At 38.2% G+C, this 25,106-nt stretch overlaps 1 protein-coding gene across 1 annotated transcript in view; it reads left to right on the top strand.

Annotated features, from left to right (window-relative positions):
• Positions 1-13,906, top strand: part of TTC27 (tetratricopeptide repeat domain 27) — a 126,612-nt gene extending 112,706 nt beyond the window's left edge. The window contains exons 17-20 of the mRNA XM_056357635.1: positions 5,990-6,187; positions 9,627-9,738; positions 10,317-10,417; positions 13,662-13,906. Of these exons, the coding sequence (XP_056213610.1) occupies positions 5,990-6,187; positions 9,627-9,738; positions 10,317-10,417; positions 13,662-13,784 (534 nt within the window). The 3' untranslated portion in view covers positions 13,785-13,906. The remainder of the gene's footprint in view (positions 1-5,989; positions 6,188-9,626; positions 9,739-10,316; positions 10,418-13,661) is intronic.
• Positions 13,907-25,106: the final 11,200 nt, after the last annotated feature.

Here is a 25,106-nt window from a genome sequence, read left to right as displayed (position 1 = left end):
CTTGTCTTATGTGTTTGAAAATTCCACAAATGAGCCTTTGAAAGTGAATTATGTTTCATGGATTGAATGCATTACAGTCAGAACATTGATTCCTAATAACTGGAACAAATGAAAATAAGGGAGGTGTTTTGCTTATCTTTGACTGTAGTTCAGTTAAATTCTATTAATTTCTGGGTTTGTAAATGTACACTCTGGACAAAATCCAGAGATCCTACTTTAACAGCTTCAGCTGGGATGTTACCTTGCCTAAAACCAGGTCCTGATCCAAGCATGGTTCTGTACACTCAGTGAAACTAGCAAGGTGCATCTGAAAGGCAAGCCAAAGAATACCCTAAGCAGAGTAGTGGAACACCTCCAAAAGTGTTTGCAAAATTAAGTAATCTGGTTGAAGAGCTTATGAGCTCTTAGGGAGTTTGTGTGCAGTACCAGGGGAAGAAGACCCAGCTGCTGCTGGTCATTGATCCCAGGAGTATGTTTCTTTTCTTATCCCATAAAATGGTTAAAATAGCTTTCCTAGATCTTGGAAGTTTGAGTCCAGTGATGAGGAGAGAGAACAGATAGAATTAATTAAGGTTGTGGAAACATCTCATTTGCTTATGGGGGGCAGGGATGTTAAAAAATGCTTTCAGATTACTCTTTGATAACAAATTGTACATGAGTACAATACTTACTACTATAAAGCCAACCACACACAGGATAACATTCCGTATGAGTAAAATCTTTTGGGTTTGATATGGCTCAACATTCAAAGGTCCCAAACTCTCTTTGCACTAAAAAGTATCTATGGAAAATAGTCTTACAGTTAAATATAGGCTGTAATATAATAATATGTAATTATATATACGTAAATATAGGCTGTAATAGGTAAAGATCAATGTATAGTGTATACAGGTATACTGCCACAATACTGGCAGCTACAGTATTGTGGGTACTGGTGGGGCCTGTGTCTGTCTTCATGGAACATCTTGTAGATAGTTGGCCTTTTTTTAGAATTTTTTTCTCAACTGTTTATTTACCAAACTTTTTTTAGGGGTGGTCTACTATATTATTTTAGTCAGTTTGACAACTGACCAGGAATAGAACTTTCTACATGTATTTGTCCATTTTAGATATTTTGAGATGATACAGACTCCTACTAGTGTTTTGTCAAATTTTATGTAGGATATTTCATTAAAATATTTGGGGATACTGCTTGCACTAGATTTCTATTTTTGTATAACTTTTTTCATCCTATTCTTATACAACTTTTTATCATTTTTACAGAAGTACATATATGCTATGTATCCTAATTTATTTTCTTTATCCTAATTTTAACTTTGGCTTCTGATGTGTAAAGTGCTTTATGGACTTCATCATAACTTCTTCTAATTCAGTTTCCTCAATTAGAAGGATTTTACTAGTTGGCCAAGAAAAACCTCAGAGCCTGATTAAAGAATTTCAGAAAGGCTTTAATCAATAATTGTACAAGGAAAAGAAGAGTATTCCCATAGCAAGACAAAAAAAGCACATAAAACTAAAAGCTTCTGCTGAGATTGTTTCCAAAGCTCACCATTAACTTCTGAGCTTCTCCCGTTTGCCAGCTGGTATGTTTTAAATAGAGACACTCTAGAACCCTCTTGTGCAATTGTATTTTAGTAAAGTAAAATCATGGAACATGATTTTACTTTACTAAACAGAAGTGGAAGCATGCACCTCTGTTTCCATTTAACATAGTATGATCTTCTCTCAGGTTGTATTTAGTATTTGTAGTTGTCGTAGATTTTAATTGATAGGCTGCTACACTAGGTGACATAGTGGTGAGAAAGAAGGTAGTAATTTAAAAATACAGAAAAATATGTATGCACAGGACTGGAAGAAACTAGTTGAGTCATTGATTCCAGTTTGTTGTGAAAACAGAAAGTCAATTACCAGTCGTTTTTAGCATAATCACTGCAGCAAAATACCCCTTGTGAGACTGAATGCATCAGTTAAGAGTGTGCAATTGAATATATAATTTGGAACCTCCTTGGTTTGTGTAGTTACCTCAGATTTTTCAGCATAGTATGAAGCCATATTTATAAATCACAAATTTCTTCTAGTAACGGTAAGGCATGCATATCTTCATCTGTGATTTCTGTTAGGCCATTGCTGACCTTTTGTGCCAGACTTCTAAGTACAGAATGCAGCTTTGAGAAATTGTGCTTCTAAACTATTCTAGTTATTTAACGATGTCATCCTTGTGGCAAAGGTTCTGAGATCAGGGTATCATGAAGCTTAAGGATATGTATGTATAGATTCTGCAGACAGAATTGAACAAGGAAAAGCTGAAAGGCTCTTTATAAATGAACAACAATGCAATTAAAGATTACAGCGAAGGACATAATTTCTAAAGTCTCAGTTTCCTGGTATTTCCCTTGAATGTTATAAGCATGCTTTCCTTCCTCCCTCCCTTCCTTCCTTCCTTCTTAAAATTCTTCAAATTTCCTTATGCCTTTTAATGTTCATGAACCTGCTGAGAAATATACCTTGAAAACCTTTAATATAGATGTTATGTAATAAAAGACAAAAGCCCAGTGAATTATCTGTAGTTTCAGCTAGTAGATCAGTCACTAAAGGACCTGAGGAGAAACCTTACCTGTTGTAATAGTCAGTTTAGCCTCTGATTTACTCATCTGAGGTGGTAAATATACCTGAAAGATTTCTGCAACTGCTTTGCACCACATGCATGCTGGTGGAGACAAGCAGTCTTTATTGCATGGAAAGTTACAGTTCTATGACTGCAACAAAGTTATTTTGTCGGTGGAAAAGCTGCTTTGCTACATTGCTTTCAGAAACCAAATGTTCATCCTGGGCTGTCAAAGCATATGAATTCAGAAGCATGGGCAAATGTTTCCTTTCTGCAATTCTGCGTTCTTGAGAATCTAGCAAAGTTTTTCTGTTACCCTTTCCATCAAATATCATCCTTATTTCAGCAGTTCAGATCGCCAGGCTGTTTCTAATAAAAGTCTGCAAGAGCACATTCCAAGTGGATTTTGAGGAGCAAGGGCAGGAATTAATTTCTGGAGCTCTGCTTCTTTTAAGTTAGCTCACTAATGGCAATTGTCTTTGTTAAAAAGCTTTGATTTGGGAGGGGCAGAGGGAGAGCTCATAGACTGCAGATTTGTCATTTTGCATCTAGTACCTGAGGGCTCTTTTCTTACTTGAGCACTGTCAGGTTTGATTAGTGTCGGTGAGGCTTCTAAAAAATGGTTTGACCAAGTTAATTTTTATATGAAAGGAGCTGTTTAGAGAATAATTATGGAATGAGATTAGCTCATAGCAAACACAGCATTTAAAAATGATTGGGTTTGTTTCTGAAGTTCTGTCCCATGATCTCTGTTGTTCAGTTTTTAGTAAACATTATTCACAAAAGCAAAGGAGAAGAAGGAATGCAGATGGTGTGATGTCACACTAAGCACAAACTGTCTGCACAGTGGTCATATAGAGCTCAGTTCATTAAAAGAGGCATTAAAAAAAAAAAACAACATACACACCAAAAAAAACCCCCAACAACAACAAACCTCTGCTGCTTGTGTGCAATCCTGGGCAACAGAGCATTGCTTTAGTAGTTTAGTAAGTTTGGCAGTTGAAAGTGTTTCAAAGATATAAATTAAAATTTAACACTTTTAAGACAACAATCTAAAATGGAAAGCTGTCTTACACTGCTAATACTTTTTGATGATTAGCACAATTCATTTGCAATTTGAAATAGCTTTATTTTACAACCTGGCACAGCCAAGTAGCATTAATGATTCATTACTGTTTAATGGACCCTTTAATCTGGGCCTTCACACTAGTTTTATTTTAACTGCTGTAGTGCTAAAGCCTCCATGATGAATTACAAAAAAAGGACATAGATTATTATGATGAAAGTGTAAGCAAAGCCTAAATTCTATGGGAACATGGGTAATTTTCCAGTTGCTAAATCCTACTGACTAAGAAACTTTTTTTCCATGTGCAAACAAAATATCATTGGCTTTAAATCTCTTGTTAAATATACATGACATTCACGTGAACTAACTTTCTGGACTTTGAGTAGCAATTTTGTTAAACTGAGAAATTGATTGAGAAGTCATACATGTATGTATGAATCCCCAGGACCAGTTCTAGTTGCTTTTCAAAAGTGAACATAATTAATGTTTCTTTTTACACCTCTTTTATGTTTGTTATTACAATGCTTAGTAATGGAATATCAATACTTGCTGGTGTTTTTCTATCAAGTCATTACAGAGGACCCGCTTCATACAGTGATGGGGTTTAGTCCCTTAGAATCCAAATCATAAATGTAGTATCAGTTTCAGAACTTCTGGACTATTAGTAGTTGATCACGTTTTCCATTATTTTAAGTCAAAATCCAAGCTCTTTAACAGAAAATAAAAGAAAGAACAGCCAGTTTATCATATCATTTTATAAGGGCTATACTGTTATGGTTTAGGAGGGAAAAGGGGAGAGCTGTTTAGCTGACGTTCAGATGCTACTATGATTTCATATTGATTCTGAAAAGATGCCAGGGAGATGTATCATTTTTTCACTTCTTCTGTTACATTGATTTATTTCATAACATCATCAGCCACTTTGATTTATTTGGGCTGTTTTGCCAAAGATTTCGTATATCTGAGAAAACCCAGTAATTAATTTTTGGGATGCATGTTAATTGAGTCATTCTATAGGAAAAAACTTGGGTTGGGAAAATGATTTATCACAAATACTAAACTGCATATGTTCTTATTTTAAGTGTAATATACTTTGATACTATCATAATCTTTGCATAGCTTTCTGCCAGTGAACTATGCCTTGGTTTGTGAGGATGCACTCCTATCCTACTTTTACTAGAGTAGCAGTATATTTGTGTGGTTCGGGGCTATTCACAGATCATCTTTGAAATTAGTTTTATTACTGTCTTGATATTAATGTTGCCATTAATGTGATTTCATTGTAAGTATTACCACATGGAAAAAGTTGTTGAAGCATTACAGTGGACAACTGATAGCCTCACAAATTAGGAAGTACCAGCATGAAGGTGTTTGTATACTTTTTATGGGCCCATCTTGAATGCAGGCTCATGAGACTTCCATTTCGTTTTTATCATTATTCCTTCGCCAGTCTCTGTCTCATCAACTACAAAAAAGAGGTAGTTCTCACTTAGTAAGCCCACAGCTTTTCTGGGTTTTATTTTCCTGTAATTGACCATATGATCCATTACCTTAATTTACATTTGCTGTTTCTGATTTATTGAGAAGGAACTGGGGCACAGTAAAACTGTTTCCTAATTTTCAGTGTCCAGTTTGGGACAGAAAACTCATGTATTTTTCAGGGATGCTTGGTATTTTGTAGCATTTCACGCTTGCAGAGTCCAGCTCCCATTGAGCTCACCAGCAACTGCACACGTTCAGCATTTTTGCAGGTCAGATCCCACCTTCTCAAGCCATTGAATGAGCACTTGCTAAAAATTTGATTGAACTGACTTGACTAGCAATTCACCAGAAGTGCATTAAACACAGTTTCCCAAGGTGCTATGCAGTTGTCTTCCAGTTTCCATCTCACCCACTATACATCTTTCCATTTCTGCAGGTAGTTAAATAAAGATCCTGTAAACAGTGTCTTCTGTTACCTAAATTAGTCTGATTCAGCCTGTTTACTGATCTTTTTATAACCATATTATAAGGTGAAAATATCTTTAGGATAATGCCACAATTTCGTATACCATTCTTTTTCACACTAGCCTGCCACAGTAACCCAAATTTCTGTTTTAGCTCTTTGGCTTCACCAGCCACAGAATCTTATAAATGAGGTTTAAATCAGTTGAATTACTCCCGTAATAATGTATATCATAGTAAAATCTGTACTTGTCGTGTGGTACTATATTTGTATTTTACTGAATAATTAATAGGGACCAAATATTACCATTATCATTATATATACTGATGTTGATTTGGTTGAAATAAAAACTCTTTCCTGCTGCTTTTTTAAGGTGCTGGCTATTCTGGTCAGAGCAGTAGTGGATGGTATGGCAGATCGTGCTGGAGCGGTAGCAAGTGGATTGAAAGGGAAATTGCAAGAGCTCTTGGGCAGAGTGACTTCACGAGTGACAAACGACGGGAACATCTGGAGGCTTTATGCCCAACTTTATGGAAATGGACAGAATGATAGTGGTGAAGATATTGAAAAGGTAAATGTGTTTTATGGTTAGACACTTCTGGTACAAACCTTCTGTTCTTTAACAAACTATAGTGCTATAGATAGACATGCTCTTGTTCCAGACATGTTTCGCTTTAGTGTTTGGGTAAGCTTATTTTCTGCTTTTTGTGTTCCTACAGCACACGTTTTTATTATCTAACAGAAACAAGATGTTATACATCAGGTTTTGTGGATTTAAAAAAGATATCTCTCTTTTATCAGTGGTTCATTTTAAAATGTCCTATCACAGCATATGTGCATTCATTGTCTTGGACTTATATTCTGCAACTTTTCTTGGCAGCAGTCTAATATCTATAATGGTGGCAGTGTATTGTTTTGGGTTTTTTTATTGGAATCTTTGATTCTTAAGACAAGGTATTGCAGCTTCTGCAAAAAAGTGGATCTTAATAGCATGATCCAGTGGCATCATAAGCCATCTGTATTCTTCGCAGTCACTAAGGGAATATGTGTTTAAGATAGTCTTTACCACACTTCAAGTTCCAGAGTAAAAGTGCTTTGTCCTTTCTCAGCTTAAAATGGAATTAAATAATGCTATTTAATTCTTAATTTGTTGAACCATTGGTTTCTGTCTACCCATCTCTGGTTTTGCTACATTCACTTCCATCTCTTGTTTCTATCACTTCCCAAGTAATTGAGTTGATTGCATTTCCAAAATAACTGCTCTGCACTGCTAGAAGTGTTTACTTCGTTGTATGCTGGAGTGTGCATACAACTCTATTTGGTATTAAATTTCCAAAATTCAAATAGCCTTGTATACTCCAAAAATACTTACGGGTTATCAGATCTTCACTGAAGCTGAAAATACACAAGGTCAGCATTCGGTATGTGTTTCCTGATGGGGGGTGTGCCTTTGGCCTGGGCAAAAATTTCAGTCTGGAGGATTGCTTGTCGCTTGATGTCAAGCATGTTAGATGTCAAGATGTTAAATTTATAATTGTTTTCACCTTGCTCATTGTCTTCCTCTATGCTCTGCCCTGTGAAATGCCTTGTTTAGCCATTGTCAGTATTCATTATACCTCCAATTCCTCCCTTTTTTCGTTCCCTATTTTTCTTTACAGCTGAACAATAAAAGGGATTTGGCCTATTTAGAATTCAGAAATACAGACATTGCAATATCCTGTAATATATCCTCAGATTCTTACTCAGACATGCAAAGTAGCAGAGGCCCTGTCTATACTATAAATGTAATCATTTCAGAATCTGGTTACATCACAGTGTTTTTCACTAACCCAGTTAAAAACATGGTTTCAATTTGTAGAGTAGACAGGACTTTAGCTGTTTTTCCTAATCAAGACTGGTTATGGAACACGCTTAGTCTAGCTTGCCCTGCAAAATGGAACTATGTTTATAAATACTTAAGGTATACTTATGTGTGTATCCAAGTATCCTGGTATGACAGTACCATAGATATAGGTCATGAAAGAGCAAAACTGCCTACACTATATTAGTTTTACAGTGTAAAAATTAATTTACGTATTAATTACTACATAATCACTGGTAGCTTTTCTGATATCATAAAGTAAAATTGTTTAAAAACTTATTTGTTGGCTTTACTGCCACAAGCACCATCATGCGTCAGTCGGATATTAAGTGAATACAACTATCTGTAGAAAAATTCCAGATGTATTGTTGCAGTTTTCCACCCACATTTATTATGCAAAAGGTCAACAAATTTTGAAAAGGCATTATTTACTATATTGTGGCATCATATGACAAAGAGATGGGAGCAAACCTATCACAGTGTCATGTACCTCCTTACAAATTTAGGGTTTAACCTTTATTCCATAATGTAATACCTTATTTAGTGCAGATTTAATTATAGTTAACCAATGTTGTTCCTAACACTGCATTGAAAGAACCTTCTATGTCTGGCGATTTTAAAGAGTGGGTTGGTGGTTGGTTTGGGTTTTTTTTTACCTTTCTGCTGTGATGCTCTATCTGATGCCATGAATCACCAGAGCCTACAGTTACAATTCACAATAGTGCTTTGTAAATTGAATCAAAGGCAGACAGAGTTTACAAGTTAGGAGTGTAAAACTATTGAAGTGTTGGGTTTGTGGTTTTTTTCTTTAGCTCAGCATATATTTACTTTTACACTTTTATGTATCCGACCTGCCACCTCATTCAGTACTTCATTCTTTCCTATGCTGAATGCAGTCCAGTCCACCCCTTTCCCACCAAGGAATCTTTCCAACCTTCAGGTTTCCTGCTAATCCATACCCAGGCTATGAAACCCTTCTGTTCCTTGAACTTTCCCCAGCTCACAACTGTTTCCTTCCAGGATAAGTCCAGGTTCCAGAAGTGCAAACAAACAGCCCACAAGACTTTGAATTCTTTCCCTTCCCTGACATCTGTCAGCAAAAACCCCTAATTTGCTGCTCTGACTCAGACACGTGCAGGCTGAAATCAGACTGCAGTAAAAACTGTTGTTCCTTCTCTTGGAAGTTCTTGCCTCTGCTGGGCAGAACTACTACCAATTATAACTGAGGTTAATATAAAAAAATATGTGCTCTGGTCTGACTTAATACACCTTTACTGCAATTTACAGCAGCATGCCCATGCCATAGTGATTACAACTCTGGTGGGAAGAAGAAGGTAGAAGCTTCTGGGGTGATGACCCCCAAATTTAATCTGTCTTTGCTCAGCAATCAGAAGTCTTTATTGCACTCATGTGCATGTACCACACCGAAGTGTTTTATTCCTTTATATGATATTTAAACTCTTTAAAAAGATAATTGAAGAGTTGTCACTGACCCAAGCCATGTAACTTCCAACGTATATTTGTTTTGTATTTCTGGTGTTGTAGAAAGAAAAAAAAAACTTGAATGCAAAAATTAATTTCTTCTGCTTAAATTTTTCATGGGTGTTGGGGTTTTTTTTTCTTAATGGGACCCTCCTTCCATATTGTTTAAATTTATTTTTCCTGTTCACACTGAGTACCAGAGCAGTGTGGCAGTTAAAAGCTGTGTCTGTAAAATACATTATTCACCAAGAATACATATACAGAAAGAAAGCTTTGATGTATTCAGTTATAATTTTTTTAGGTACAAAATTGCTGTTCAAAGTGTGAGTACGTACAAGTATTTTTCCATTTTTCATGTGTATTTAATTATGATGACTTGGCAAACATCGGTCACATCCATCAGTCTAGACAGATTTTTAAAAGATAAAAATTAGACACGTTACTTTGTATGCCTCTCATACTCGAGATGCAATGTTGGTGAATAACATCTGTGTTACAGCTGGTGCATACCGTTGCAGAGAAGGATACTACTCCAACTCACAGGAAATAAAGCATAGTAAAGATATATTAATTTTCTGGATTGAGCATTAATTTCATAGATACTTAAAATTAGATTAGTCTCCTAGTTTTTTTCCTCACATACTGATCGTTTTTTTCCCCCTTGCAGTCACTGCAGTGTCTCACTAAGGCACATAAATGTGAAATTCAATCAAGTGATTGGGAGAAAGATGTTTCTTCTTTTAAGGAGGTGGTGAAAGGAGCCATAGAGATTGCACATGGTATGTTCTACCTGAAAAGAACTTTTATTGTTCATGGAGAGCGTAGTAAATGTTTATTAAGCTTAATAACAAAATAATATTCTACTTTACCCATTATATTTATTCCTGCTGTTGAAGTCCTCTACCAGAAGGCATCATCCTGGTAGTGCATACAAAAATGTGCTTGGAATGAGGCAGAAATTATGTTGGGTGAGTCAGTAAACATCTGACTGGTAATTAATTTCATGGTTTAGCAATTTCCTAATGCAATGCATCTATAGTTCATTTCAGTCCTCAAATCATCATGTAAGTTTGTGTGTGCCAGTCAGGAAATGTTCAAAACAGACTTGGTAAGACTATTCACTGTATTGTGATATTTATGTTTAAGACAGATACATATACCTGTTGGGTTTAGAGTTATCTTCTCAAAATTCCTTGGCATTCTTTTTTTGTGTTTCTTTTGGGGGATATTACATTTAAAGAATTGTCTATGGAAGGTAAGGTATCAAGATTTTTAATTAAATGTTGTTTAAAATGTATTGATATAGAGATAATGCTTTTTTGTTTTGCGGTCCTTTTCTTCTGTGCTTGGATTCTAGTGGCTATAAAATGCAGCAAGAACAAACCTAATCATCAGGAAGCTTTGCAGATACTTTCTTCAGCTCGGCTCAACTTACGTGGCTTGTCATCCAAAGCAAAGGTAGGAATGTTTGAAAGGTAGGAATTCTTATTTGAAAGCTAGGAATCTTTGTTCTGTTGCCAGAAACCATTTCTCTGTTTTGAGTCAATTATAGATCAGATGATACAGTGCAACAGGGAGGTATTATCAGATGGATATTCACCTCTGTGCTGTATAGGATTCCAGTTATAAGCAGACTTTTGTTTCCCTTCTTCCTGCTAGTCTTTGACTGAAATAAACCTACTAGTCTAAGAGATAGCATTGACATATTAGAGTAAGTTAGAATTTTACTTAAAATGCTGGGCAAACAGACTCAAACATTTGGAAGAAATCAGTCATTTCAAAGATCCATTCCATACGTGAGTAGTCATGGGGAGAAGTAGTGCAGTCTCAGAAAGAATGGCCATAAACCTGCAGAAAGGACCAAATTGTGTCAGCACTGCTTTGCCTCACTTGAAGTGTTTTTAAAAACAGAGTTATTTATTAAAGGAGAGAATTTTTAATAAGACTTTCATGGATACCCCACTAATCCAGGTATTAATTTGTTGGGAAATGGCATTATGTTTGAATTATATGCTTGGTTTTTGGTTGTGCCTCCATAGCCAGGCACCCAAAGAGCCAAGTCTGTTTCTGCACCATTATTATCCTAGTTTTACCCTTCATCTTACAAAATGAGACACAGCCATTGTTTAACTGAGGACTGATCTGGAATATATTTTCATTCAAAATACACTTAATGTCCTAAAGAAGTATTCTGCCTGGCTGTGTGTGGGGTTTAGTAAATGTGAATTTCAGAGCTTAAGTTTTATAACATGTGTGCTTGTGATACAAAGTGTTGATCCGTCATCAGTGTGCTAAACTTGGCTCGCTCTTTTTAAGCCCTGTAATTTTAAGGATAAAAGCCTAGGAAAGTTGTACAAGCAAATGAAAGCTGGCTCCCTAACTGTGCTTTTAGATACTGGCATATGTAAGTCTTCGGAATGTGGTGAAAAAAGGCACAACATCTATGTTTTGTTGTGATTCAGAAAATGGTGGGTTTTTTTTTTAAAAAAAAGTGTGTAGTCTGTAAAGAAAGCAAGACTACTTGACATAAATGATACAAATACAAGTACAGGTAGTTTATATTATGCAAGATTGTGCAGTTATCTAAAAGATTAAGTCTAAGTGAGACTATTAAATTGTATTCTTAGTTCCTGAATGCACTGATTAAATGAACATCTATATTATTGGCATATAATGGTGCCTCTAAGTTTTATGGCACTTCTGGGAAACTGACATGTTTAGAGATAAAGCTATTGGTGTGACCTCACTGTTTTTGCATACTTTCTAAGATGCCTTGTTATTTTTAATTTGAAGTCTTATTGAATTTTCAAAGTGTGTTGTGGTTTAAAAACTCAGTCATCTTTCGTAAGATCCTGTGCACAAACAGTTTAGCACTGTTTATGCCTGTCCAAGCTTGACTGCAGCATCTCCTTTTGCTGCCCTGTAGATCAGTATTGGTGTGGGGCATTTTTTACTTTTGACAGAGAAAAGGACTTAAAAAAACAGGCTAAGAGCAGGCTTGGCAGTTAAGATTTCAGAAGGAATAAAGGAACAGTGAAAGTAACTTTTAAAAGATAAAATTCCAAAATTTTGTAGGCGGGACATGCAATTGGAGCAAATCAGTAGGTTTTGTACAGTGTGAAACAATGTAACTTAGACTTCTCACCTTTCCTGGGATATCCACCTCTGACTTTCCAGCTCCTGCCTTGTGCTGGAATCATGATGCACCCACAGTCTGCTCAAGGCTGCAACTTGTTAATGAGCTGCTTTCTGTACAGAGCCTTCTGGGCAGTCACAGCTCTGGCAAAGAGCATAGTGGGCTTTTTTCTGCTGCTTCCCACAATGCACCATTCAGACCTGACAGCTGGGGTCTCCAAAAAGGAGAAAGATCATAGGGCTGTATCATGTGTGAAATGCGGGTACTGTTGTGGGGAAACATGGGGCACAACACCCAAAGAATGATGGTGTGTGAAACTTCCCCACACTGCATCTAGTTGAATAGATTGCTTTGAGGGAGAGGGAGGAAGGCAACACAAATAATTATATCATCCTGATTTATTTAGCTGTCTTAGTGAGAAAGAACCAAAATTTTCTGTCACATTCCCAGTGTGAGGGTTTGGGGCTGAAAGAAAAATTTCTGTATTTGTAGTGGGAACATGTTCCTATTTTTGTGTAGGATATTCCTTTGTTCAGTGACAACACTGTTCTGAGGCAGTTGAAGATCTTGGTTCAGGCCTTTTAAGTACATTTTTGTTTATATATGTATCTGTATTGTCCCATTATGTTTTGATGATCTAATGATGTACATATGTACTCCAGAGCAACTTTTGTTTTCTTGGTTTGTTTTTGTCTCTAAATGTAGGCTTTTGGTTTGTGTCAAGTGAAGTGTGAATCACTCTCCCTTTACATAACAAAGAGGAAACATATGTTCAGTGTGTGTGCCCCCCATATATCTGTGGAGTGGTACCTCCACATTACTCGAGTGGAATGACAGGTCCTGGCCTTGCAATAGCAACAGGTTCTGGTGCAATTCTCAAGACTTAGACAAGTCATTTAGCGTTTGTCTCCCTTGGTTTCCCTGTGAATAGTGATTATGATTGCTCATTAGTTAGCTGCTTTGTGTTTCTGTTATTGTGTTAAGGTCTTTAAGAACAAACTTTTTATTACTCTGTAGTGTTTTGTTTTCTCTTGTATAACTTAATTACAGATTAATGTCGCCACCCACACATGTCGTGACATCAAATGTTAAAATATACTTATTTGAGGTTTTGGAGAAAATGATGCAACAGAAAATTACACTGGAGAAAAACGGCCATTAAAATTCACAACTACTAATTTAGCAGCAGGTGGATTTGTAAACTGCAGTGACAGTATGTGAGATGCTCTTCTAATCTGAGTTTCATGGTAAAGTCCTTCACTTTCGATGGGATCAAGTGTCAGCACAGCCAGTCAGGTCAGAGCAGAAGCCCAGTGCCCACAGGGGAGGGTTCGGCCCCTTTGGCAAAATACCAGGTGTGTGGCACAGACACATGTGTGTGTATATATACACACCTTGTGTTTATTAGCTACAAAATGGCTTTTTTAGAGAGATACACCATCATAGATACCAAAAATTTGAAAGGCAGATAGTGGTGATGAGCTTCCTGTATTCTGTCTCTAAACTGAAACAGAAACTGTATGTATATCTTAAAATAATGTGTTTTTTATTTTTTTTGTTGTGCAGCAACTTTTTGTAGATGTAACAAGTAATGAGGTTCAGGGTGAGATAGTGGATGAGGTGACAGCTATGGACAACATGATTGCTGAACTTCAGGAGCTGAGCAACCAGCTGAGAGACCAACACTGACATGAGGACCAGATTTTGTGATGGGAAGACGTGTTTCTTTTGCTGAATGAAATTGCTTTTGCTGATGAAATGGTACAATTCTAATGCAACAACACTCTCAATAAACATTTTTCTGTACAGTGCTCTTCTTGTGGTCAGCTTTCTTCAGAGTTCAGGCTGCTTTTTAAGATCATCTGCTCTCTCTCTCTCTCGCTGTCTCACGACGTTGTGTGTTTGGGTTCCTCAGGCCCAGTTTTTCTGGAACAAAGCTACTTGTATTTATAAGGAGATTATTGAGGATTAGTTCTGCCTGCCTGCCTCACACCCAGGCGCCAGGCCTCCGCGGGACGCCCCACCTATGTTGCAAGCCGGGAACAGGAGAGGCGCCAGGGCGGGAGGAGACGGACAAGCACGCCGCAGAGGCGGGAGCTGAGCCCAGCCAATCACCCTCACCTTCGAGGCGGCTAGCCAATCGGAGGGCGCGTCTGTCTGCCACTGGCCAATCAGAGGAGGTGTAGGGCTGGCCTGTCAGTGGTGGGACGCTGAGGTGAGGGCAGGCTGTGGTGACAGGGCGCGCCGGGGGCTGCAGGCGGGAGAGGGGCCGGAGGTGGCTGGCAAGGGCGTCAGGCACTTAACGGTTTTAATTTGTTGTTAATTTGTTATAGGGGAGTAGGAGTCGGGTCCCGAGAGTAAGAATTTAGTCTTTTTTGTTATTCTTGTTTTACAATCAAAGTAGCAAGATATTTGCTGCATCAGGATTTACAAACAGTTATTATTTAAGTAGTATTATATTATTCAATAATACATAAATTGTCCCACGGGCAATAGACTAGCACTTCATTTGTGCCTCGTACAGGCATGAGGATTTTTCCCCCACTGAGGCAGCAATAAAACTGCAATCTAATGCAAAATACTTACATCTGACTAGACCTGAGTAAGTTATTTTCATTTGTACTATTTTGCACTGCTTCATTTTTAAGCATCTTTGTTATAGCTCTTTTTAAAGCAGGATTATTTTTTCAAGGTTTTCCAGAAACATGAAAAATAGTCTCCTCACTCATCACAATTTTAGCTTTTTTTTTTTCTGTATGAGAATGATGCAGTCTCTAGAAATGTGGTTATCTATATCCTGGATATGCACCATCTGTGGTACAGTCATTAAAGCTATACCGTTACTAAATGGCAAGAATACTCTCCCTGAAGAGAAAGTCTTAAGGTAAAAGGAAACCAAACAATTAACTGGATTTGAAGCAGCAGTAAAAGCATGGTTTTTTGGTGTGTGAAGGGAGAAACCATCTTGATGCTTTTGTAAAGCTTTGTATCCTTGTAAAGTTTCTTAGAATGGAGAGCAAATTATTGGCTTCCAGTATTTTAACATGAGATTCCCACAAAAATTACTATATTAGCAATGGGTTTACCTGCTAGTTGCGGGAGAGCTGGCTCCAAAACACTTCTTCATTGAAGTGGCCCAGAAAGGCATGAGGCATTAAAGTTTGTGCAGAGTGAATTTGCTGGGTATATGCCCATTTTGCTCATATGTATAGTGAGGGGCCCACCTGACTGAAAAAAATGAGTCTCTGAGTTTTGGGACAAACTCCTAGCACTACTATCTTTTTATAATTACATTTTGATATGATTTACTTTATTCACAAAGGAAAAGAGACAATCTTTACTATTTTGTTCCCAGCACTTTTATTGGGAAGAAAGGGTTTAAGTGTGGAACTGTTTGGTGGCAGAAAAATGTCCATTTTTCTTGTGATCTTACATCAAATTTTAAACCAGAATTATGTGTTCCACTATCAATTTTAAAACATGAGACTTGAATTCAGTTATCTTGATTGAAAAGAAAATAATTTCCAGTCTATATGCAGAACATGAAGCCGCATTAATTTACGTGTAATGGCCTCTGCCTAGCATTTAATAAGGATAGATGGGAAGTTAACATTTCATATAGAATAGTACAAAGGTCTGTGAGAAGGCCTCTATTTCATTATCCTTTTGAATTTTTTTTATTTTGAAAATTATTTTTGTTTCTTTGCCGAAGGCGGTCACATGAAAAAGTCATTCTGCTCTTCCAGTGCCTCTCCCCTGCAGTACTTATTCTCAGCACAGATTTTTTTCCTCATTTGAGCTTCCCTCTCTTAGCAGATGTGTGGAATATAAACAACTTTGTCTTTCACCTAACAAAGGGAAAGCCTACTATCCACAGGCAGTGTGTTCCTGAAGAGTGAGATGACTAGTGTTATGACAGCATGCCAGTTTTCCTGTCATAATTTGTATAATAGATGGGAAGTATATTCAGAGACTTAAAAACACACAATTTTAAATATGTGCACGCACCACTATATGTGGTGTGGAAGATGGAGAGGCAGGAGCTGGCTCACCATTCAGGAGACACTGGGTTTCAGAAGCGATAACCATCCCAGAAGATCTCAGCCACTTCATCCATGAGATTGAACGCCTGATGTCAATCTCTTGCCAGGTATGTTCTTGCTACCTCTCTCTTTGTATTAGATGCATTTTCATCTTCCTCAGATACAAGGTGAACCTATACTGCTGCTTTGGAGTTCATCACAGGGGCCTTGTAAAACTTTACAGATGCAAAAGCCACAACAGTTCTTCTGTGGTACTCATTTTCTGTACTCATGCCAGCAGCATTTGGTTCAGAATAGCTCTAGGAGACCATTCTCATGAAGACAATGTTTCTATAAAAGCTTTGACTGTCAAAAAACCCTGCTAGTATGGAAAGAGGAAGGGTCGTTTCCTAAACAGACTGCAGACTTTCCAGATCTCCGTCTAATGGGGAGCATCTGTCTTGTAACATGGAATGTCTTTCACTCGGATCACTCCCATGACAACTGCAGAATCCTCAGGGGTTTAGCAAAAATGGACAGGCTTTTCCCAATGTAGTTGTCACACACACTTACAAATAGCTTTACAACATCTATGTTATTTTCAAGGGCTTTATGTACAGCTATATAATAACTATTACTTAGTGTAGCATGGACTCGATTAAGCAGTATTTTGCAGGAATGGTTTGCAGTTCACAGTACAACTTCACGTGCTTCTGAACTTTTTTACTTTAGAACTGGGGTCCTCAAACTACGGCCCGTGTGCCAGATATGGCCCCCCAGTGTCCTAAATCCAGCCCCCGGTATTTACAGACGCCCCCCCGGGCATGGGGGGGGGGGGGGGGGGGGGGGGGGGGACACCAAGTAGCCGCAGATGACTTCCTGCCACTTAATCCATGCACTGGCCCCCTGTTTAAAAAGTTTGAGGACCCCTGCTGTAGAAGTAGGAGGGATTACCCATTTTGTCATCTATTTGCCATTAGGGCTAATTCGGCGTGAAAGAGAGGTAAGAAGAATGAGTCTGCCTACCCAGATGGGGAAAGCAACAGTCTCAGGGTTTTGAAGATGATTATAAAGCCAATAAAGCTTGAAGGTTGTATGATGTATGAAAAATAATTTATTTCAGTGGCCTAAGAGGGTTTGCGCATATGTTTTTGACCTAATATGGTTCAACTTATGATGTGCTTTCAGCCAATGGTGGTTAGAACCCAGGGAAGGTCTCCTGATTCACCCAGAGGGCTGTGTCTACACAGAGGAAGTGTACACAGCTGGGTGTGGTGCTAAAAGGTTTTCTTACACTTCGATATTACTCATGCACAGAAATGAATGTTCTTGGGGCTGGTGAGGCCATGCTGACTCAGGCAGGCAGGTCATCCCAAATAAACACCAGTAAGTGTTGTGTTCCGCATCACATTGTCCTTGATGTTTCTGCCACCGCACTGGCTGGTACCTTCAGAAAGGCAGGCAGCCCTCATCGTATCGTTCATGCAGAGCTCTGGACCAAAAATGCCTTGGAAAGAAAGCAAGCTTGGAATAGTTTTTCAGATCTAAAAATTATATATGAATTATATGCAAATACAGAGGATGCATTTAGCTTTCAGATACATATGTACATTGGTTAAAACTACACCTCTAATTATTTTCAAAATAAATAAGGCAGAAAAAATCAGCTATTAATTTTATCCTGCTTTGGAGAGGTACTTCCCAAGAAGGTATAAAGTCACTTTGACATTATTTTCACTTAGCTCTTTAGTATTTCTGTCTCAGTGTCACTGACTGTATGAATGACAGTACAGATGGACATAATGTATTTCAGGGGATAAAAGGAAGCTAGAAAACCTCATGCTATTTCCAGAGTAATACAAATTAAAATATTAGACTGGTATTTAATTTTTCTTCATCTGTGCTCCTGCAGAGCTCTGTATCAGAAGTGTGTACAAAATAGGGAAAAGGTTAACAGCTGATTGTGTGCAACTGGTGGTCTCTGAACTTAAAAATAACAGAAATTTGATACGAAAATCTTATTCTAAAGAGGAAAAAATTATCAACTGGATGGAGTTGTTTTCAGTGTGATTACTCAAACTGAAGTGCTTTGTGTTTCAAAAATTATCTCAAAAAATTAATTTGTTTTTGTTTATATTGTGTGTATATATGTGTGTAAGCACATACGTATGTATGCATATCTAAATGTGCATATACATACATACATTTGATCATGTGTATGTCATAGAAATAGTTCTAAATTATGAAGGTGTAAGAGGTACATTTACAGGAAGGTATATCTCATGAAAGCAGCATGCATTACAGAGACTGGAACATGTGTCAGCCTCCTATCTGTGAATTTCTAGCATGTTTGCCACTAAGTGCTGACTACAAGATTGATATTCTTCCTTTTAAAAAATGACTAGTTATTTTGGGTGTACTGGTGAGAAAATCTTTAATGGTGCCTGACATAAGAAATAAATGTGCTAAGCACTCTCAGAAAATCAGACAGAGCCTTTCCATTTCTCCTACATTACTCATCCAAAGTCCCTATTTTCAAAGCCCTGTTCAGATCTGACAGCATTAGGCCTAAATATAAGCCTGAACATGGATCATCTAAATTTGTTATTAACCAGCAATAACTAGAGACTTTGTGAATGTTCACTGTAGTTCAGGGGGAAAAAAGCTTTACTTTCGTAATTAAATACCATTAAACACTGTCTGCCTGAAGTCTGAACTTGCTGCTCTCTCTCTTTCAACTCCATTCTCCAGAGAATTTTTTATTGCTGGTCTACTGGTTAGGTTTAAAATATGTAAATGGAAGTATTTTAACATATATTGTTTTCATTTTTTTATTTACATAAGAAATTTCCTATGATGTCTGCCATTACAAAACTGTGGTTTCATCCCTTTATGAAGCATTCTAAATTCAAATAGTAATAGAATTTACTTTGTATTAAGGCTGAAGAATGAACAGAGTGGAATTCTAGAAATAATTTTATCACAAAATTTTGATTGTTACCTTGAATTAAGACAGACATGGATAGCACTTACTTTAAGAAGTGCTTTAATTTGCATTTCTGAAGATGCTTTATGCACACAAGTGCATGTAAAAGATGTACCTATCCCCTGTTGAGAACTGCCAAATCAGTAACACTTTTTTTTTTTTTTTTTTTTTTTAGCTAAAAAGTCATAAGCAACTCAGACCAGATGTAGAAAAGTCCATCCTGTACATTTTACATGGTAGGTTTCAGAAATAAAACTGGCAAATGGGGTGAATTTCACAATGTCAATGTCAGTAAAATATTTACTGTTATGCAAAAGCCATTGCAATAATGCAATACAGATAGTTTTTACACCATTCGGAAGTACTTGTAAATAGATAGGTTTCAGTCAACAAGTAGCTTATTCAGGCATGTGCTCAAATATAGTAGCTGCATTCATTAGACAAACATTTCTATTAATCCCTCAGCTACACTAATAAAAGAGTAATCCTTTACAGGCTGAATGTAGTAGCAGAGGATTCTTTTTTTAACTATTAACATCCTTCAAAGACCAAGGTCTAATCATTATTAGTGGCTGGTTTTGGTTTTCTGCAAAAGAGTTGAAAACTGATAAACCTTGGCAGCATGTTAAGTTAAATTCCTTACTGAAAATGGAGATTCCCTTACTGTTACAAGCAGCTTATAATATATAGTATATCTTAAGTGGGTTTGTTTCTGCTCTTTAAACAAGCAAAAACCCCAGAGAACAACAGCAATCTTCTTGGGCTTTTTTTGTTTGTTTGTTTTAATATTTTTATAGCATTTGCCCTTTCACTCACTTCTTTCACACTTTTGATTCCATTATTAAGGCAAGAAAAGTAAGTCTGGGGATTCAGGCTGGCTTCACTGATCAAGACAAGGGTGCTGGGTGGGGACAAGACAAGTAAGCGAGTCACTGCCCTTCTGTACTGGGATAGATAAAAGACTTATTATAAATTTAATCCAGTAATGCTGATCTAAACCTAAACTGGGTCTTTGCAAGAACAGGGTGGTTTGGGATCAAAAATATGTGACAATTAACTCTGCTTTCTGTATAGAGCAGTTTTCCAAGTTGACCCAAGTATGAAAGTCCATTTTTCTGTTTCCAGTTTACTCTGACCTGAATGTTTGCTCAGAACACACCAAGAACTGTTTAGTCACCAGTGATGTCACATATCCCTTTTTCATTTTTTTCCCTATTTACTTTAAACCTCAGTGACCTGTGAGTCAACTACAACAGTTCTTGGCCAAAAATCAGTGTAATGAACCAGGCAAAGAAATACCAGCCCATAGGCCATGCAATGGAAAATTGGGATTAACAGCGTGAAAATCTTCAAAACTGCAACTTAGCCTATTAATGACATACTGCTGAAGTGAAGCAGCTAGATTTTGCAACTCACGTTTAGAACTTCACCCCTACAATTCAGCTGTTCTCCACTGTCATCTCTAAATGAGAATCATATGCTTTTCATGTTAGGTGCAATCATTCCATCAACCTCCAGGCCTCTTGTCCCACTTAATTTTCAGTTTCTGCTCACTGGAATGGTCATCCTGCAATCATGGACACTACCTTTCTGTTTCTTTCTCCAGCTTCTCTGGCACTGGTTGGCTTGCCCAGCTTTGTGTGATCTCTCAGATCTCTGCCAGTTTTGTGACCTTTGGTCCCTGGAAAAGCACCCCTGATATTTATAGTTCTTTGTGTGCTTTTGCCCCACAGCAGTTTTGTTTTGTCCCTTTCCAGTACTAGTGCCCTTTCTTCCCCTCCCTGTAATCTCTCTTCCCCACTTCTTTGAGTGTGAGAACTCTCTACAAGTTCTTGATAGGAAAGATTCTGGGAAAGTCCATAAGGTTGCAATTAGTGTAGAGAGTAGCTAGCAGCAACATAAAAAACGTAATTTGTAGTGAGATGAGAGTTAGTTGAAGGATTGGAAAAAGGGCGTTTTTCCCTCTGCCTTAGCTGAGCCCCTTGGGGATGAGACAGAGGGCACCTGTATGTTTAAAAGGGGTAAAGAAGCACTGTAAACCTGTGCCAGAAAACTGAGAGAAGGGGGGGAGAGTTGCAGCGCAGAGATGGTGGTGATGGTCCCCATGGAACTGCTGAAACAAGGAAAAAAAGATTAGTCCTATTCATCAGGCAGGAAGGCACAAGTCTTTCCTTCAGAGGATTGAGCAGTAAATAACCAGACAAAACTACTACATTGCCAGAGAAGATGCCAGACCAACCAGAAGTAACAGATGCAGCTGGAGAGCAAAGGTAAGTCACAGCTTGGCAGTAGCCCAAAATTAAAAGAACCAAACTTCAGGCACAAATGCCAGTGCACTGTGCAGGGCTTTTAACAGCTCATATGGTCTGAGGGAGTGTGTCTGGGAACCCTCCAGCCATACCTACAAATTTTTTGTTTTATTCGTAGCAGTCCATCTTGCATGGCTCAAGTTTTGCTGTTGTCAATGCTATCACCTTCTATTTTTAGAGGCTTCTAATTTGGCTGTAAACTCTATGCAGTCCTAAAGCCAAGTGTAATGAACACAGCCTCAACCAGGCTGCATTTTCTGTTTGCAAGTGCAAAACAGGCAAGTAATTCATAAACTTGGCAAGCTTTGTAATCTGTAACTGCAAAACTAACTTACCATTACGCTAAGCAGAGGGGTTTTAGTAGCTTAAGTATGTCTTGCATTTGGTCTGTACTCTACAAGGGCTTTTAGTGCTGTAGTGATCTCTGAAAGCTGATAGGTGAGCAAAGCAAGTTCAAAAGAGTTGATGTAGAGGAACTTACAAAGTTTCAAATAAAACTTCAAACTGAGTCTTATATAAAGTAATTGGAGGGAGAAAAGAAAATGGCCTATGGTAACAGTTTTAAGAAGTGAGGTCCACAAAATTAAATGAAAGTGATAGTACTGAGAATACACAGTGTTGTGACACCATTCAGAGATGGCACAGGCAGCAAGGTGCTCTATTCTGTCTGCACATGCCGTTTTACTGCAGAAACAGTTGTCAAACATTACTCAGATTCTGAGATGCTCCTAATCAGAACTATACCAAACTTTTTGTAAACTGTTGATCAGGAGGATTGACACTCAGGTCAGTAGGATTTTTCGAAGTTTTCTGAACATCTTGGAGAAAGATTCAGTCTCCTGAGGTTAAGCCTTTGATTATCCTGTTCCCTTGGCATTCTGTGTCTATTATACTCTTACCAGTGTCTCACTCTCTTGGATAATACCAAGAGGTTTTTGCTTCCTTTGGATGACACCAACTACCTAGCTTACCGCAGATGATGCAGACCACTCATATGTGTATGTGTGCAAGGACACAAACAGGCACACACACACTTCTCTCGCTTGTAGTGGCCCTCTCTCTACCTCAAGGCAAAGCAAAGCAATCTGGGATGTTCTGCTGCACAAGGTGACGTGTATGGAACTGTTTCTCAGTGTTTTATCCATCCTGCACGTGAATGCTCCCACCTGTTACTGCAGTGTTTGAGCACCTGTTACATAAAATCGCTGACTGTAATCAAGTCTCTTTTGGATATCATGGAATCTTTGGATTTCTGCTCTTTCAAAGCGTTCTGCTTGAGGCAAAATTTCAAGAGTTTCTGGTTAAGGTTTATTGTTTCAGTGTAAGAGATGTCAGTTTTGTGAATGTCACTTTTACCATGGGGGGGTGCGTTGGGGTGGTTGGTTGGTTTTTAATAGGAAAGGGTTGCAATTTTTTTTCTAAAAGCAGTTAAACCCTATGTTGTTTTGCTGGCAGTGCCTCCCGCTGAGTGGTCGGTTTGGTGCTGCCTGTGGAGGCTTGGGGAGCTGGACCAAGGAACCTTGGAAGGAGATGACAAATCATTTTCTTAAAACCATAAGTGTGTGTGTGTATATATATATATATATAAAATACCTTTGTGTGTTTAGATCTTTTCTGGACATTTTCTCATACGTTCAAGCTAGGAATTCTTGCACATTGCAAAATTTTTTTTTCATATGGGTCTACTTCATTGCGAAAGTATTGGAAAAGCAGGGAAGGTAGCATGCTGTGACAACAGTGAACACAATTAGGATGTGTTGTCACACACTGCCTGTGTGTGTTTTGGATCACTGCAGATATATCCACCTTCCAAGACACAAATCCAAAGGGATACCTGATATCCTCCCTAATGCTTGCTTCTTGCTGTAATGACATTTCTACAACAAGGTTCTGCATCAGTGAAAACAAATGGGGTTTGTATTATGGGATGGCAAAGTAACATCTGTGCAGAAAAGCAGTTGCATTTGAGGTTTTTTAAGCATTCATGCTTTGATTGATTTTCACTGAAATTTAATCTAGGCGTTTTTTTCCTTTGAACTTTCTCTGTGAGAGTTCTAGTGAAAATATTGCATCAGCACTTCAGGAATGGAGCAGCAGTGTTATTCTGATCTGTCAAATGCAGAGGCCATGAACTTCCCCTGAGAAACTCAGTGAAACAGCCTTTCTGCTCACTTCAGGACTAGTAGTGTAAAGAATACTTCCTAAACTGCGGCCTCTACAGTAGCCCTCACAACTTGTTCTGTACATGAGCCTACTTTTTTGCATGTTCTTGTTGGATGCAGTGTAGAAACGATACTTGAGTGTGTGTGTAGATTTATCAGGGTGGATCCCAGCACAGTAGTAAGAGTAGCGTCCCTGAAAAAGTAGTGACTCTTCAAATGTACCTGAACATAATGTTATCAGACCTTAAATGTGCCTTTCAGCAAGCTTAAATGTTTTTAGCCTTTGAGAATATTTCAAAACTTATTTGGAAAAATAATTAAAAAGTAGAGATTTAAGAGGAAGGTATCTGAAATAATATTAGACATCTTAAACATCCTCACAGCAGTCATGCATCTATTTGACAGAAGCTTAAAAATAACTTTGTCTGTAATGCTTGGCAAAATTGCGTATGTGTGAATGCATGTATGTGTGCGGGTTTGTGCCTTTTAAAGGCAAATGATGCTAATATGTCTTTATAATTTACTGTCCTGTTTGCACTTGATACCATCAGTGATCTCAGCACAACTCTGGAAATGGTGTTTAATTGTGGCAGAATGAGGGCATGGGCATAAAATGGTTTTGTAAATCTCTCTCCTAAGTATTGACTGTATTGCAGCTGTGGGATAGGAGGGTTTAAGAAATGGTGTTTGGAAGATCTCAGAGTTCAGCTCTGTGCCAGGGGTTGGAAAGGATGATGTAGCAATGCTTTGACTAGGGATCTCAGTTGAGAGAGATTTGAATTACTCTTCTGATTTTTCCTCATTTAAAACCAAAATCTAGATAAGAATATACACACACACTTTCCTTGTCTCTATTTGGTTTTATTGCCCCTAAAACAAAGTAGCAGCAAAACCTCCATGTGCTGTTGTCGAAGGCATGCAGGGAGCAAGATGCCCACTCAACCAGGCATCAGTCTTTTCCTTTGCCTTCCAGTACCTGATACTTGGCCTGAGAATGGCATCAAGCTGTAAGTGTATGTTGTTGACAGCAGAGGACATGCGCAGGAGTTCTTGCTTTCATTTGCTCCTTTGCAGCTTTTGCCACCAAATTCTTTTTAAGGCCACATAAGTGACAGATGACAACCTCTCAGGTTCCTATTGATCTTTCCTTCTCCTCCCTGGACTCAGAGAGGGGCCTTATAGGGGGGTATAACAGCTTTATCTGCAATCACACCAAGGGAACCTTTGACACCTGCTCCCTCCAGAACCAGGGGGAGGCCCTCAGAGTACTGCGGGTTCAGTGGCCTCTTCTTTGCCTTAAGTCACCATCTCACACATTAACCTTCCCTGTTGCAACTCATTTACGGTTGCCTTGTTATCAGGATGCTTTTTGAGAGGCTCTGTACCTCCTCGGGACTCTCCTTTCTCCTGCAGCACAGCCCTTCTGGAGTCAGGCTCTCTCCAGCTCCCAGTGCTCCAGCAGGGTCCCTTAAGAGGAACCCACAGGGTTCACAGGCAGGGTTTGGAGAGAAAGCCCCTGGCGGACTTGGCTA

This window comes from Falco biarmicus, chromosome 12, assembly GCF_023638135.1.
Source record: "Falco biarmicus isolate bFalBia1 chromosome 12, bFalBia1.pri, whole genome shotgun sequence".
Taxonomy (NCBI): domain Eukaryota; kingdom Metazoa; phylum Chordata; class Aves; order Falconiformes; family Falconidae; genus Falco; species Falco biarmicus.
The sequence above is the reverse complement of the archived record's forward strand: the minus strand, read 5'-3'. Positions and strand labels throughout refer to the sequence as shown.